Source organism: Trichophyton rubrum (genome assembly GCF_000151425.1).
Source record: "Trichophyton rubrum CBS 118892 genomic scaffold supercont2.5, whole genome shotgun sequence".
NCBI lineage: Eukaryota > Fungi > Ascomycota > Eurotiomycetes > Onygenales > Arthrodermataceae > Trichophyton > Trichophyton rubrum.
This window is the reverse complement of record NW_003456424.1, coordinates 1,378,659-1,393,605: the sequence shown is the minus strand read 5'-3', so window position 1 is coordinate 1,393,605 and position 14,947 is coordinate 1,378,659. Positions and strand designations below refer to the sequence as shown.

The window sequence follows — 14,947 nt, the reverse complement described above, 5'->3', positions numbered from 1 at the left end:
AGGGAAAGAAGAGGAAGGGAAAGGAGATGCTGCAATCAAAAAGAGATAGGAAAAGAAATGAAACCGAAAAGGAAAAAAAAAAAAAAAAAAAAAGAATAGCCTCAACATAACGCCGTAGGAAAGAAGGAAAATAAGGAAAAGAAGAAAAAGAGATAGGAGGTGTGCAAATTAGAGATTGTGTGAGGTGGGAGAGAGGTTAGCGGCGCAGTCAATACGCAGTCCCGACGCTGGCAAGACCCTTGATAGGCATGGGTTCAAGGGCCTGCTCGGGACTAGCAGCTGAGTCCTGGTATCCAACGAGAGCCTGAGAGTGGAGCTTGAATGCCTCGCCCATGAGCTTGGTAATTCTAGAGAATATGTTAGCATTTGGCTATATAGGAATAGAAGAAAAGAGTAGACTTACCCCCATACGACTACGCCGTCGAGGATATTCCCCCATACGCGGGCAACGGTGGAACAAAGCTTGTCATGCTGGTCGGAGAGCTCGTTGGTAAACAGGCCACGAATCTTGTAATACAGCTCCAACTCGTCTTCCGTGGCCTGTTCCTCGTCGTGTTCAAGACGGTAAAGCCACAAGCTGAGAATGACCATCATATCCATGCCGCAGAGCGGGTGTTCGATGCTCCAGTTCGTAGCAGAGGCTGTGGCAACCCAGTTCAGCCCCTGAACAGCAGCGATTTCAATGCACTCGAAGCACTGCGTGACGACCTTGTTCATTTCCTGGGACCGCTTGATCTTTTCGCGGGCCACGGTCATGGCTGCTGCGACCTCGTAGGGCGAGTGGTAGCGAAGAGCTTCCTGGATGGACTTGAGGTCAACTTCTAATCTGGCACGGGTATTGCGGTAGACGGCCATGGAGTTGAAGATGAGCGGGTGGCCCTTTTGAGGGGTGCTGATGGGAACGACTATGGTTTCAGGTTCGCAGATGTCAAGGGACTTCTCCCATGTTTCAATTGCGAGTCGCAGTTTGTACTGGGTGACCACATCCTGGAGGGCGTCGATGGTGCGAGACTGATCCCATACTTCGAGGAAGAGGGCCTTGATCATGACACGGGTTGCATAGGCGGAGTAACGCACTGGTTCGCCCCGCAGGAGGCTGTCGTGGGCCTGTCTGACGGTAAGGATCTTGGAGCTGCCGCCCAGAGCTCGGCGCCAGGTGTACTCGTCCGAGATATCGAGGTTCCAGAGGGACTCTGACGAGGGCAGTTCAAGGGTATCGAACTCGTTGAAGGTCAGGGCTGGGTTGTGATTGAATGTCAGGCTGAGCATGCCGAAGAAGACAAACACGGCGTAGTATGTTCGACGACAGCTCTCGTCCTCGATCCATTCGGCGTGTCGCGGGGTAGAGCCTTCGCGAGCGTCTATTCTGAGCTTGAGCTGGTATCTGTTGCCGGCGACCATGTTGGCGAGCAAACTCTTGATGGAGCAGGTCCACTCGAGGCCCTTGGAGTCACCACTCCAGCTCTCGAAGATCATGTTGAGCAAGGTGCTCTGCATGGCCCAGAGGGGACACTTTCTCGAGTCGAAGTTGTCCTTTTGCTGGAGGAACTGGTTGACCAGCATCTTGGAGCCGATGTGCAACATGAAGGCATCTTCCCGTTCAAAGGTGTAGAGGGCACCAATGGACAACACGGCAAGGAGCAGAGGAGATGAGACATCCTTGGGATTGAATGTGGCCGGGTGCAGGAAGGGCAGATGATGGTGGTACATGTTGAAGTAAGTGGACAGGTATCTGTTCAAGACGGCTGTGGTGGGCACCTTGAAGGTCTCTGGCAGGCTGTTGAGGCTGTCATTGGCCTCTAGCCGGTCAACGATGATCTGGCGCTCGGCATCACTGGCAATCTGTGGGGTCTTGGGCTGGGTGAGGACTTGGCTGGGTCCGGGTGAACGCCTGTAGTTGACTGGGGAAACGGGTCCGGTCATGGATGGGTAAGGGGACAGAGCGTTGGGGGTTGAGTTACCAGAGACGGGCAAAGAATGGACGAGTGAGTGCATGTTTGGAGCCAAGTTGTCACTGGAGGAACTGCGTTCGATAGTAGGAGCAACCATGTTCTGATGTTGGTGCTGGTGCTGGTGCTGGTAGGAAGAAGCAGCAGCCTGAGAGGACCTGGAGGGCTCCTTGGAGGGCTTGACATCGGCCATGAAGGTATCCCAAGGCATCTGGGGGAGGGTAGCGTTGCCAGACATGTACGAGACAGATGGTTCCATAAGACTGTTCCCACGATCCGAGTAGGACTGGTGACTGCGATGCTGGGCGGTGACAGAAGCGGCAGCCTTGTGCTGGAAGTCTGTCATGAGCATGGCCGCGGTCTCGAGGTCGACCATGCCATCACTGCTGGCCTCTATCTGTTCCAACGCAGCGGGGTCAATGGTGGACGACTTGGACGGGCTACTAGCTTTGGCTGTGGCTGTCGTGGAGGTTGGCGCTGTTGTCGCTGATGTGGTCGTCTGTGGAGCGTTGGCAGTCGTGGCAGCAGCAGCGGCGGCGGCGGCAGCGGCAGCGGCAGCAGCCTTTCCACCACGTCGACGTCCTTCGGCAACCAAGGGAATCCCACCATCCTTTGCGTGCACTGTGCGGTCATGACGGAGGAGCAGGTCTCTGCGCACAAACGTACTTCTGCACTTGAGACACTTGAACGGCCGTTCCTTTGTATCTAGTAGCGTTTGTGAGTAGAAGAGCGTAGAACAGTAGTAAAGAAAAAAGTAGAAAAAGACAAGACATACGAGATCTTTCATGTCGACTGCGGTGTTCACTGCGACTGAAGGCCCGGTGACAGAACTGGCACTTGTATTTCCTCTCCGGTGGCATGGAGGCCTTCTTCGCACCGGAATTTGACGCAGCAGCAGGAGCCATTGTATAGTATTATCGACGGAAGCAGAGTAGAGTAGTTTAGGAGAGGAGCCGGAAGGGAACAGAGGGGAGAGAGAGAGACGGGGGAGAAAGAGACCAGACGAGCAGGAAGACGAGGCTCCAAGTCCGTAGCAAGTCTCCAGCCGAAATGGTTATCTTGCTTCCTCTGATATTCTGGCGGCGAGAGAAGAGACGGTGAAGGCGGCGGCGGTGGTGGTGACGGCGAGCGACTGTCGAGGACTAAGCATGCCTTGCTAACGATGCACAGTGGTCTATTGGTAGTGAATAGTAAAATGAAGGAAGGGAAGGATAAAAAAAAGAAGAGGCTGATGAAGTTGGTTGTGGTTGTGGCTCTCTATTTTATTTTTTATTTCCCTTTTGGGCCAGAGGTTGAAGTCGGCGATGGCAGAAAGTCGAGGCGAAGTGGGAGTAGCAGGAGAGGAGAGAGCAGAGTAGACAGCGACGAGTACAAGGACCAGCCAGAGAGTGACCAACGTCGAAGCTATGCGGGATGGAGATGGAGGGAGATGCGAGATGGACGATGAAAGCGGACTGAGAGGATGTTGAAGAGTAGAAAGAGAAAAAAAAAAAAAAAAGGTCGAAAAAACGAAGCCCACGATAAATAGCAAAAAAGGAAGACGAAGGCAGCGGACAAGGAAGAAAAAGAGGGATGGCGTGGCAGTAGGGGCGTGGCAGCAGGCAGCGGGCGACGAGGGGAGCGAGGGGCAGGCGAGGGCCGGTGAGGGCAGCAGCAGCAGGAACAAGAGGAAAAAGCGACGGGGGAGGGGGCTGCGTGGCGGGCAGCTGAGCCCTGCGACCACGGCCAGCGCACCTCCTAACGCCACGCCCCACCCCGACCACCTTACCCCCCGCGACAGAACGCGTTACGGTATGAAAACAGGCCATGTAACAGAGTAAATAACGACAAACAGTGGTAACAGTGGTAACAGTGGTAAAAGTAGAGGGGTAAGTAAGGTACCGTACGGTAAAGACAAGCCTCAGCGACCCCCCAAAACAAACAAATAATAATATAAACAGCCAGTCACAACCATCTGCGTATCGCAAGTCAAAGCAGGCAAGGAGGCCGGCCTCCCCCTCTTACCATCAAAGTAAATAAGGTAAGGTAAAGTAAGGTAATAATACAGCCCACACGAGCAATAGCGATACGAGCAATACGGCGATATTACCAGGTCACCGCCAGAAAGTGGCCGGCCGATCGATCGCCTCACTCTGGACTACATTTCATTATTATTATTATCATCAGCATCATCATCATCAGCAGCAGCAGCAGCAGCATCTTTGTGTCTTCTTCGGCGGCCTCTTCGTCTTTATCACCGTCTGGTTCATTGTCTCATTGTCTGCCGAGAGTAGACTCTCCTTCTACCTACTCTATGCCGTCTTGTTTACTCCGGCCATCAACTCCTAGGCCGCCGGCTCTGACTTTCTTACCGTAACCGGTGGGGTCAACTTCCCGCCTCGGGCCTCCCCTAGCCTTTTCTTTGGGGGTCCCTTTTGGGGGAAGAGAAAGTCTTCTTCGTCTTTCCCCCTGGACGGAGCCGGCGTCCTTGGCCGTGCTGGCTTCTGCTGCTGCTGCTGCTGCTTCTTCGTCTCTCGCGTTGGCCTGCTGTTGCTGTCTCTCGCTGCTGTTGTTCGCTGTGCTGTCCGTCTACACCGCCCATCCTGTCCATGCAGGGACTGCTGGCCGTCAGTGCAGGCGAGACATCCTTCCCTGGCCTCAGTCACCTTCCTCCAGCCCCCCCTTGATGTACTTATATCGGTATATCCCGTCCTTACACAGACGACAGACGGACGGGAACAACCACCAACAACCATGCAGGATCCGAGGGGGCCCCCTAGCGAACCCCTGAATTTAAAGATGACACTCGTCATACCACACACACCTCGCCTCTTGCATCTCATCTCTCACACTTCTCATCCCGACTTTCCAATAATATAAAAGGGCCTGCCAGCACAGGTAGAGGGGCATGTTTCGCCCCTCCCCTCAGCTCGTTCGTGGGATATACCAAAAGGCAAAGGGGGGAAGAAAAGGGAAAAAAGAAAGCGCAGCATCTGTGACAAGTCAGATCTGCTGCCTTGCCCGCCTCCCCCCCTTTCCCCCTCTACTCTTTGACTGCAGGACTGACTCTCGATCGAGCCCACCCACGTAGTCAGAAAAAAAAAAAAGGGTCAAGAAGGCGTTGTCCGTTACTCTCTTGAGTTAGAATGAGGACCGTTTCAGGCAGGGAAACTCACTTCTTCTCTGGCTTTAGTGCTGTTGGGTGGTGAACCCCTTCGAGAACTGCTGGCGTTAGGGTCTTGCATTATTGCCAACCGGACTGGACCGTACCGACGATACGGGCCGTAACTATACATAAGGATACTTACACGCCATCGCCGGGCTTGCCTACATACCATAATGTATTTGCTTATTACTTACCTGTTTATTATTACTCACATTAATTATCCATTTTTAATTACTTGGTGGGCTGATGGAGATGGAGACGGGAGGTCTAGATGTGCATCTCCGGTGGGGGGCCACCAGGCCAGGCGGTGTGTCAGTATAGTTCGATGCTGATAATAAAATAAATCATATTATTATCTGATGTTGCTCCGTAGAAGAGCAAGCTTGCCTCTTCTGATTCTTCACATTTATTCAATTGAGTTTGCTTCCTGCAAAATCCAGGGGAAAGAAAAATGGACGGACGGACATGGTAGGAGAAGTAATTTATGGCGAAGAGGGTGCCAAAGAAGGGGACTTCCCTGTCGACCAAGTTCGATAGTCGGGAAAAGATGAAAAAGAATAGCCATTACTAGATGGTATCCTCAGCTCGTGGCTTGCCCTTCCCCTTTCAGTTCCCATCATCGCCGGACCAGCAGGTGGGATGGATAAACAGGGTAAACCGGGCGATTAGATGGTACATAAACTCGACATCTTCCCTCCCATCTTTAACCATGTTATCATTCATCATCTCCGTATGAACCGCCTTTTCCCTTCCTTTCTTCCTTTCTTTTTTTCCGTTTCCTGCTTTGGACTTTTTCTTTTTCATCGTAAATCTCTGCGCAACTTGGCTTGTGGCGTGTGGCTACCCACCTTCAATTTCAAGATGTGCATCCTCTTCCATCTTGTTCTGCTTTTCTAATGTTATCATCATCCTCATCATTTTTCTTTTCCTCTGTTCCTTCGCCTCTGATGTAAGTGGTGTGCTCGCTGGTTGGTACAAGGCTGAAGTGGCAAGCAGGGCAGAGACTCAGATCGATTTTAACCATCTCACATAGATTGCTTCTTCTTCTTCTTCTTCTTTCCTGTTCCTGTTCCTGGATACCTCTTCCTGCGTCTGCATATGCATGCTGTGTTGCCTCCTCACAACAGAGTCAGGCAGAGGGAATACATCAACACAGCAGTAATATCCCATGAAACAGACACGTTCGTCTCGTTGTCCTTTTGCCTTTCAACCTAACCTTCTGTCCTGCTTAGCGATCTCTGGATAGCCGTTTCAGCGATAGACGGCCTTAACAAAAGGTTGTATCGAGTTTAGCTCGTCCCGTAAGTCACCGACAGAGTACTATAGTCGTAGGGTAGGGACTCCGTAGTAGCAAGTAGGTTATGGTTATGCATGCTCATGCTTCCCCTCGCATCCCATGCATAAGTATTTTAGCCTGTCCTGCGGCAAAGGGCGGCAGAGGATCGAGCACCGCTGGGCGAGCTAAAACTCCCATCCAGCCCAAGACTGGCGACCCTCTCGACCCAACCAAGAGCTCTCTAGCGCATCGAGCATCCCTGGATCGACGTATGGAAGAAATGCGCTCGCTTGGGTCTGGCCGCCCACACTAAGCGAGGGTCCTCCCCCTCCCCTACGTAGTCCCGGGACGCTGCCTGTGTCTCTGCGCATCGCCCTGGGCTGCACCGCGTAGTTTAACAGCCTCCCCTCGCTGCCCATCTCGACCTTCCATCTCGCCGTAGCCGTCCATCCTCTCGTCCTGTCCGTCGTAGATGCTCTCCCTCTCTCCTCCTGCTCCTCCTCCGCCTCCTCTCCCTCTTCCTCTTCTTCTTCTTCTTCTTCTTCTTCTTCTTCTTCTTCTTTGCGTCTTCCTGCGGCCGCTTCTTCCTGACGCCTCAAGTAATATCAAACTCCCCTTGCTTGTCCACAAGTCGATCTTTCTTACCCAAGGCAGATTTTGCTTACCTAAGCTTGCCCCTTTCCGCCGTCCCCACCTTCTCTTTTTTTCCCTCTGCGTCGTCCGCTTTGGGTAAAGTCCAGAACGGCCAAACGTCGACCTCGACTTTCGCCTGCAACGCCCGCAGCGACGACGAACCAACCACAACCACAACCACAACCACCAACCGACAACGACAGCGACAACGACAACGACAACGACAACGACAAGCCGCAACGACAACGAGTACAACTTCCAGCTCTCGCAACAGCCGCTGGCGTCGACCTCCCTCGGCTGCTTCGTCGCTGGACCGTTGGGCGCACGATCCGCTTGCTGGACGGGTAGGGGACTTCCTGGACTCCGGACCCGGGCCTGAAACATCTCCGACGAACCACCCACACAGACAGAGGGACAGCCAGAGTCCGTCAAGGCAAGGCTGCCTTGGACCAGATCGCCCCCTTTCTCGCTGGCCCTCGCTGCGTGTCTCTCTCCCTCTCTCCCTCTCTCCCCGTCGCGGCAACCTCGTTCGAAGGGGATATGGATTGAGGACGAGCCCGTCGAGCAACAGTACACGATCTGACAGCAACTGACGGACTGGTCACACTCGGTACACACAGTGCCTTGGCCGCCCTCGACGAATCATGCACACTCCCTCCTACCACATACAACACCAACATTAGGCGCTCTCCCCCCCCCCCCTCCCTCCCTCCCCGTCTTTCCCAGATTCTCGACCAATTCTTCTTCTGGGCTTCTCGCTCTGTGGGCTCTCGCTGTCTCTTGGTCTGCTTATTTGTCCGTGGTTCTCGCCGGGAGGACCGAGATCAAGACCGACGGCAGTCGAACGAATCCATTTCTGAAAATCAAAAATATATACATTTTTTAAAGCCATATGGCTTCTCGCGATGGCTACGCCGGCCAGGGCGCCGCTGGCACGGCGAATGATGATGGTCTGTACCGGAATTGCTATCCTTCTTCCTCCAACCGTCTCTCCCGTACTGACTGCTCTTTTTTTTTTTCTCTCTCTCTTTCACAGGCTACGTATCACCAACAGAGGCACCTCCGGCTCTCTACGTAAGAGCTTTGTACAAGTACACCTCAGACGACCATACCAGCCTCAGCTTCGAACAAGGCGACATTATCCAGGTACTGAACCAGCTCGAGACCGGCTGGTGGGACGGCGTGATTGGTGATGTCCGAGGCTGGTTCCCAAGCAACTACTGCGCCGTCGTTCCTGGCCCTGAAGCTGTCAACGACCAAACCGGTGATGCCAGTGCCGAATCTGGCGCTGACGATGAATACGAAGACGACGTCGACGGCCTAGACATCACCCTGAGAGACGAGGACCTGCCCATAGAAAGCAATGGAGCAGACGGTGGTGAGGCCGAAGAAGCCGCCTTCTGGATCCCCCAGGCCACCGCGGACGGCCGTCTGTTCTACTACAATACCTTGACCGGCTACAGCACAATGGAGCTTCCCCTGGAGACGCCTACTTCCGCCAACGAGTCTGGCCCCCGGGATCGTACAAACGTCTACGTGCCCGAACACACCCGCCTGCCACCAGAGATGATGGCCCGTGGCATCGACCGCTACGAAGATGACTATGATGGCTCTGCCTCAGAGGCTGAAGGTGACTCTCTCTTAATGGCATCGCAGCGCCGACATTCGTTCATTTCTGATGGCGTCTCTCCTGCTACATCCTTAGGTTCTGTCAACCCTTCGCCCATCACAAAACACTATGACCTCAAATCAGCTTATCCTCCCCATTTCATCTCAAACGGTGGAAACGGCGGCATGGACTCCATCCCCATCATGGGCACTCCAATGTCCTCCCACTCGACCACTACCGATCGATCTCTACCCCTGGGAATCTCTACATCTATTCCTCGTTATTTCCTGGATGACTCTACGGCTCCACATCCTACATGGAATTCGCTCGTCAGCAACATGCGAGACGCAATTGATGCGTACCGACAGGCCATCATCGAAGGCCGGCGGTCAGAGTACGTCCGCAGGGCAGAGGATGTGTCCGACCATCTACGGATGCTTCTGGCTGCAGGCTCTGATACTACCGATAACCACTCGGGGAATCCGTCGATCATCTCAACAAACAAGGCGCTCTACCCTCATTTCCGCGACATGATGTCCAAATTCTCCAAACTCGTCTTGTCTTCGCATATTGCTGCCGCAGACTGGCCGGGACCAGACTCCGCCTCCAAATGCCTACACGAAGCCGAGGGCGTTCTACAGGGCGTTTATGGCTACGTCGAAGTGGCCAAACAGCAGCGCGGAGACGATATCCGTCGCTTAACGCCTGGCTTTGTTGCCGGCAGCACATCTGGCGGTCACTGGCAGAACAACAATCTCGCTCGAAGGGACCCAACCTCCTTCCTCGAGCACGACTCCGAATCTCACCGCACCCCGTCCGTCTCGCTTGACTCCCAGCTTCTAGAGCGAATCGAAGAGCTTCGCAAGATGCTAGCTGCCAGCTCTCGCAGGCTAGAAGAGCAACTTTCTTCCTTCAAAGGCAAAATTGTAACGCCAAAAAGCCATGCCGAGATTGGTGACGCTGTGTGCGAAGCTGGCGTGCCGATAGTTGAAAACTTTCGCCCATGGGTGGCGCTCATCGAGTCTATCGACCTGTCACACTTTGGCTCCGATCTCCAGAACCCGCAATTGGCGGACTTCAGTGTCCAGAAGCAGCGCGTGTACGACAGCATTTCGGATCTCGTCATGAGCTGCCAGCACATCTCGGCCCCGCTAGGTGACGAGTGGGCCGAAATTAGGGGAGATTCACTGGAGACTCGACTGAATAATACCCGCATGATGTCGAGGCAACTTACCAATTGTGTTCAACAGATCGGTTTCTCGTTGACCTTACTATTGGAACAAGCTCCACAGCAAATACCAAATGGAGATGGATATAATAAATCTACTCCCAAGGTACGTAAGAGTCCGCCATCATCTATTGGCATACCTTCTAGCTATGGGGTGGGTGATGACCTTGATAAGCCACCTCGATCTCTGGATAAGGCGCAACGGTTCTTTGGCCAGCCCGTACCCAGAGAACCGACCTCTGCCAGAGAACCAGAAGAAACCCCATGGTTCCTTAAACTCGACCACGAGGCGGAAGTGTTCTATGATGTCAAGGGTGACGTACAGCAGCTCAAGTGCGGGACACTGGCCGGCCTGGTCGAACAGCTTACCCGCCATGACAAGCTTGATCCCTCGTTCAAAGATACCTTCCTTCTCACCTACAGATCCTTCACCACAGCCTCAGAGCTGTTTGAAATGGTGGTCCATCGATTCACACTCCAGCCTCCTTACGGCCTGAGCAAAGCAGAGCTACAAATATGGACCGAACAAAAACAGATACCCATCCGAATCCGCGTGGTCAACATCCTCAAGAGCTGGTTCGAGAACTTCTGGATGGAGCCAAATGATGAGGCAAACACTCATCTACTAGGCCGTATACACTCGTTCGTTACCGAGGCAGTTGCATCGACTAAGACGCCTGGCGCGCAACAACTAGTCAGCTTGATAGAGCAACGCCTACGTGGAGAAGAGACTACTGCCAAACGCCTGGTACCCACTATTAGCTCTAATGCACCCACCCCTATCACGCCCAAGAACATGAAGAAGATCAAATTCCTGGACATTGACCCAACCGAGTTTGCCCGTCAATTGACCATCATCGAGTCGCGGCTATATGCTAAGATTAAGCCGACGGAGTGCTTGAATAAGACCTGGCAGAAAAAGGCTGGACCAGGCGAGGCCGAGCCGGCGCCAAACGTCAAGGCTCTTATTCTACATTCCAACCAGCTTACCAATTGGGTGGCCGAGATGATTCTGACCCAGTCGGACGTCAGGAGACGAGTCGTCGTAATCAAGCACTTTGTCTCCGTTGCTGATGTAAGTGACTATTCTATCATACCGCATATGATGAAGGATGCTAACGAAGTTTGAAAATAGAAATGCCGACAACTTAACAACTACTCTACTTTGACATCTATCATCTCTGCGCTTGGAACGGCGCCAATTCACCGACTGGCTCGTACATGGGCGCAAGTCAGCCAGAAAACTGCAGGAACCCTTGAGATGATCCGCAAACTCATGGCTAGCACCAAGAACTTTGGCGAATACCGTGAAACCCTTCACCTCGCCAATCCCCCCTGCATCCCCTTCTTCGGTAACTATTAATATCTCCCCTTCATTTCCGCCCCTCTTTGTTCTACCGTTTTCGTCGAAAAAGCGCCATGGCTAATGCGCACACAGGTGTTTACCTCACTGATCTCACTTTCATCGAGGACGGCATTCCCTCGCTCACTCAATCAGATCTAATTAACTTCAATAAGCGCACCAAGACCGCAGAGGTGATCCGCGATATCCAGCAGTACCAGAATGCGCCTTACCAGCTTATTCCTGTGCCGGAGCTGCAGGAGTACGTGTTGAACAACATGCAGGCAGCAGGCGATGTGCATGACATGTACGAGCGCAGTCTTGAAATCGAGCCCCGAGAACGGGAAGACGAGAAAATTGCAAGGTATGGTAAACACTACTACGACCCATCGGCCGTTGCACTCCCTGTGGGTTGGCATACATTGATCGTGCCATGACCTCCTCCCTCCAAGCCCTCTCTCCCAGACCCTCGCTCTTGCTCCATCTTGTACTCTTTTCTTTTCTTTTGTTCCCTCATCGTACTATTTTTTTTTTTTTTTTTTTTTTTTTTTGGACCCTTTCCTATCTTCGACGTCAGCCCAATTCCCCATTTCAGTATTCCTCCATCCTCCCATCACCTCCATTTTTGCCTCGCAACACCCATTATGCGGGTGTGCTTGTGTGTGTTTTTGCTTCTTCCTTTGTTGTTGCGATGCGCCTTCTGGGTTCCCCCACGTGCCGCGATGCTGGCCTTTCGGAAACGCTGCCCAAGACTTTTTTGAAAGCAGTTGTGGCACAGGCGACGCATCGACTTCCCCAGCCCCAGCAGCCAACGCGAAAGGGAAGGTTGAGTTTCCTCCCCCGGACAAGCCAGCACCCACAGAGGGACCAGCAAAGAGCAAATGAGAAGAAGAGGGAAAAAAAAAGCAAATGCGACATGCGACAAGCACAGATACACACCATCTCCGGCGCAAATAATTGCAAAAGCAGGGCGCTAGAACAAGAGCAAGTATCGTGATGGATGTGGAAAAATAGAAGGAAAAAAAAAAAAGAAAAAGAAAAGAGGACAAAAGAAAAAAGAAAGCCCGCAAGAAATGCAAAAAGTCGGCCTAGTTGATCGTTATTACATTGACATGGCCAGGATTATCTCACGCCTCGACGACGTGCTGTTCCTCTCTGCTGCTCGCTGCCTAACTGCTTAAACCCTCCTTCTCTTCCCCTCCCTCCCCCCCTTCCCCCTTCTTCCTTCCTATTCGCCGCGATACCTTCTGATTCGCTTCTCCGTGATTGTGGATTAACCTTCAGATGGGAATTTTCGTTCGTGGCTTTGTTGTGTTTTTCCAGCGCTTTTTACGATTTGATTGACCTGCCTGAAAGAATTAACCAATCAGCTAATGATTCCCCGTTTTCTCAATGTAGACTGCTCACTGAGTCAGGGTTCTTGTAGCCTGAATGACCCAAGGATGCAAAGCAAAGCGAAACCCAAAAGCAAATGGGAAAAAAGAAACACTCTCCCGGGTTCCGGGGAGCTGAGACGACGGAGCCGCTGGTCCAACCAACCTAAGAAGCTCATCCTAGCTCAAAGCTCCCCTTGCCTGGTGCTTGTGAACGCCCCGCAGCTGGACATCATATCGCATTGATGCTACCAGGAGAGAGGAAGGGTCTTCTTAGTCCCTCCCGCTTGACTGGACGGCATGCTCTGCGCTATGCTGCGCTATGCTGCACGAGTGCGGGTATGTCGGTTATGGATTATGGCGTGCATGAACACGGCCGACAGCTGCAGCCGTCATCATCCAATGCCCTCGCCTAACCCAGCAAGACCGGCAAGCTATCCAACCGCCTCGGTTGCTCCAGGTACCTATCCCCTCCGCCGCATCTCAAGTCACCCACCGATCTCCCTTTGCCGATGCTGCCGGACCAAAAGAGGAAGATGCGTCTGGCTGACCAGCGATCAAACCGGCAATCGCAACAGCAGCGTGAGTATGGGAATCCACCTCAACCTAACGTCCTTTATCGACCGCATGGTCAGTCCCACTCTTCATCCATTCATCAATCCCCAACTCGCGAGCCTCAACGGCTAGGCGATAAGATATGGCGATATACGAAACCTCCAGGTCCCATCGATCAACCACGACCCGAGACACCGTTTGGACAAATTGTTTCTTTTCTTTTCGTCCTGCGGTTCCCACGTGGCGGGGACCAGACAGGTACAATCTCCCACCCCAATTTTCTTTTCACCTAACCGAAAGAAGAATTATATGTCCGAGTTACGATGACCGCACCCGCACCAATCGCGCGGTCGTCCTTTTACCCTTCTCAACTGCCATCTTTATCGATATGTCTGATGAAAATGCAAGTCATGATGAAAGCTTTACTTACATGAAGTCACTCCCTTGCTTGTTCTTGTCTCTTTATTTTTCATCTTCCGCTCTAACTTAATATTGAGAATACGAGCTTATACTAGTGTCTTGCCCCACAAGAAAGAAGACTGTTATCTTGCACAGCTTTTGTTCCCCCCCTATACTATTTTATTTTTATACTTCTGTCAAGTTTGTTCGACAGCAGCCTATCGGTGACATGTACCTGCTTTTAGGCTTTTATTCTTTTCTTCTTTTTACTTCTTTTTTAAACCCTTCACTTTTCTCATCTCTAAAGAGCCAACAGGCCAAACAACCAGCACGTTCCTCCCGCCGCACCGGTCACTTTTGCATCTGTCTTCTCTGGGGTCCCTTTTCTTCTTTTTCCAAAAATTCTCGATCGTCTTTTTTTTTTTTACCTTTTGCACCAAATATAGAATCCGACGGGCTATACGATAACAAGTTACAGTGACACATGTTCAGGAACCGGGATTTGCATTTTCACACCTGATGTACCTCCATTTTCTTTGTTTTTCCTTTTCTTTTCTCGTGCATATATTTTCTCATTTATGGAGTACATCCATATATCAGTATATCAGCTATAATCGAATAGCTACACATACGCCCATGTTAACTATATCTCATATAGTGTGAAGGGGGGGAAGAGAAATATCGATATATCACCTTATACTTACATTGCCTGTTCCCAGTCCCTCATAAATCATCAAACTAAAGAACAGCGATTAAGCAGGGTATGGGAGAGAGAGAGAGCGAAAAAAAAAAAAAAAATCCCGCCCTTAACCCAAAGCCACAGCCAGCATGTACGAAGTCGTAGCGAAGTACTCCGTACCTAAGTATATCTCGACGGGGTATCCGAATAATCTCCCTCTCCCCCGTCCACCAACGCAAGAGTCCACATGAAAGGAACAACTCCGTACCATCCAGCCCACCCACCATCACCAACTAGAGCAAAAAGAAAAGAAAGAAACCCAAAAAAAAGCCCTTCCTCTGCTTAGCCGGAAGGCAAAGCCAAGATAACGACGATGCACGTGTATTTAGAACTGGTCGCTATGAAACAGGGATGCTGCCTCGGATCGCGCGGCTCGTTGTCCAGCTTGCACCTCCAGCGGATGCAGCCAGATTAAGGGGCTGGAGGGGGGAACCTTGACAGCAAGCTGGAAGTAAGCGAAGACAACCCTGGCGCGCAGCCTAGTTCAGCCGGTGGTCATGACTGAGATGGTAAGTGGCATGGTTGCTTCTGAAGTTGCTTATCTGAAATGTTCATGAATTTATGGCGGCCAGCGCGGTGGATACAGAGTATGTATATCATCTACCATCGAGGAGTTCGTTGGAGGCGGGGTGGATCGGACGAAAGGAAGTTGGGGGAGAGGAGGATACGGGGAACATAGTCAGTAGTGTATGGAGATGG

The 14,947-nt window shown here is 52.1% G+C and overlaps 3 protein-coding genes across 3 annotated transcripts; 2 read left to right on the top strand and 1 right to left on the bottom strand.

The window, feature by feature from the left end:
* Positions 1 to 88: 88 nt before the first annotated feature.
* On the bottom strand, positions 89 to 3,429 carry TERG_05270 (uncharacterized protein). Its single transcript, XM_003234630.2, has 4 exons — positions 2,725 to 3,429; positions 2,520 to 2,654; positions 404 to 2,435; positions 89 to 347 (listed from the first exon to the last, which is right to left on the bottom strand). The coding sequence occupies exons 1-4, from the start codon at positions 2,852 to 2,854 to the stop codon at positions 209 to 211; spliced, it is 2,436 nt and encodes an 811-aa protein (XP_003234678.1). The 5' UTR covers positions 2,855 to 3,429; the 3' UTR covers positions 89 to 208.
* A 4,466-nt stretch (positions 3,430 to 7,895) lies between these two features.
* TERG_12262 (uncharacterized protein) lies at positions 7,896 to 11,203 on the top strand (the record flags this gene model as incomplete). Its single annotated transcript, XM_003234628.2, has 3 exons — positions 7,896 to 7,953; positions 8,040 to 10,915; positions 10,976 to 11,203. The coding sequence occupies 3 exons, from the start codon at positions 7,896 to 7,898 to the stop codon at positions 11,201 to 11,203; spliced, it is 3,162 nt and encodes a 1,053-aa protein (XP_003234676.2).
* Positions 11,204 to 11,259: 56 nt separating this feature from the next.
* TERG_12261 (uncharacterized protein) lies at positions 11,260 to 11,619 on the top strand (the record flags this gene model as incomplete). Its single annotated transcript, XM_047751245.1, has 1 exon — positions 11,260 to 11,619. The coding sequence occupies one exon, from the start codon at positions 11,260 to 11,262 to the stop codon at positions 11,617 to 11,619; it is 360 nt and encodes a 119-aa protein (XP_047606555.1).
* Positions 11,620 to 14,947: the final 3,328 nt, after the last annotated feature.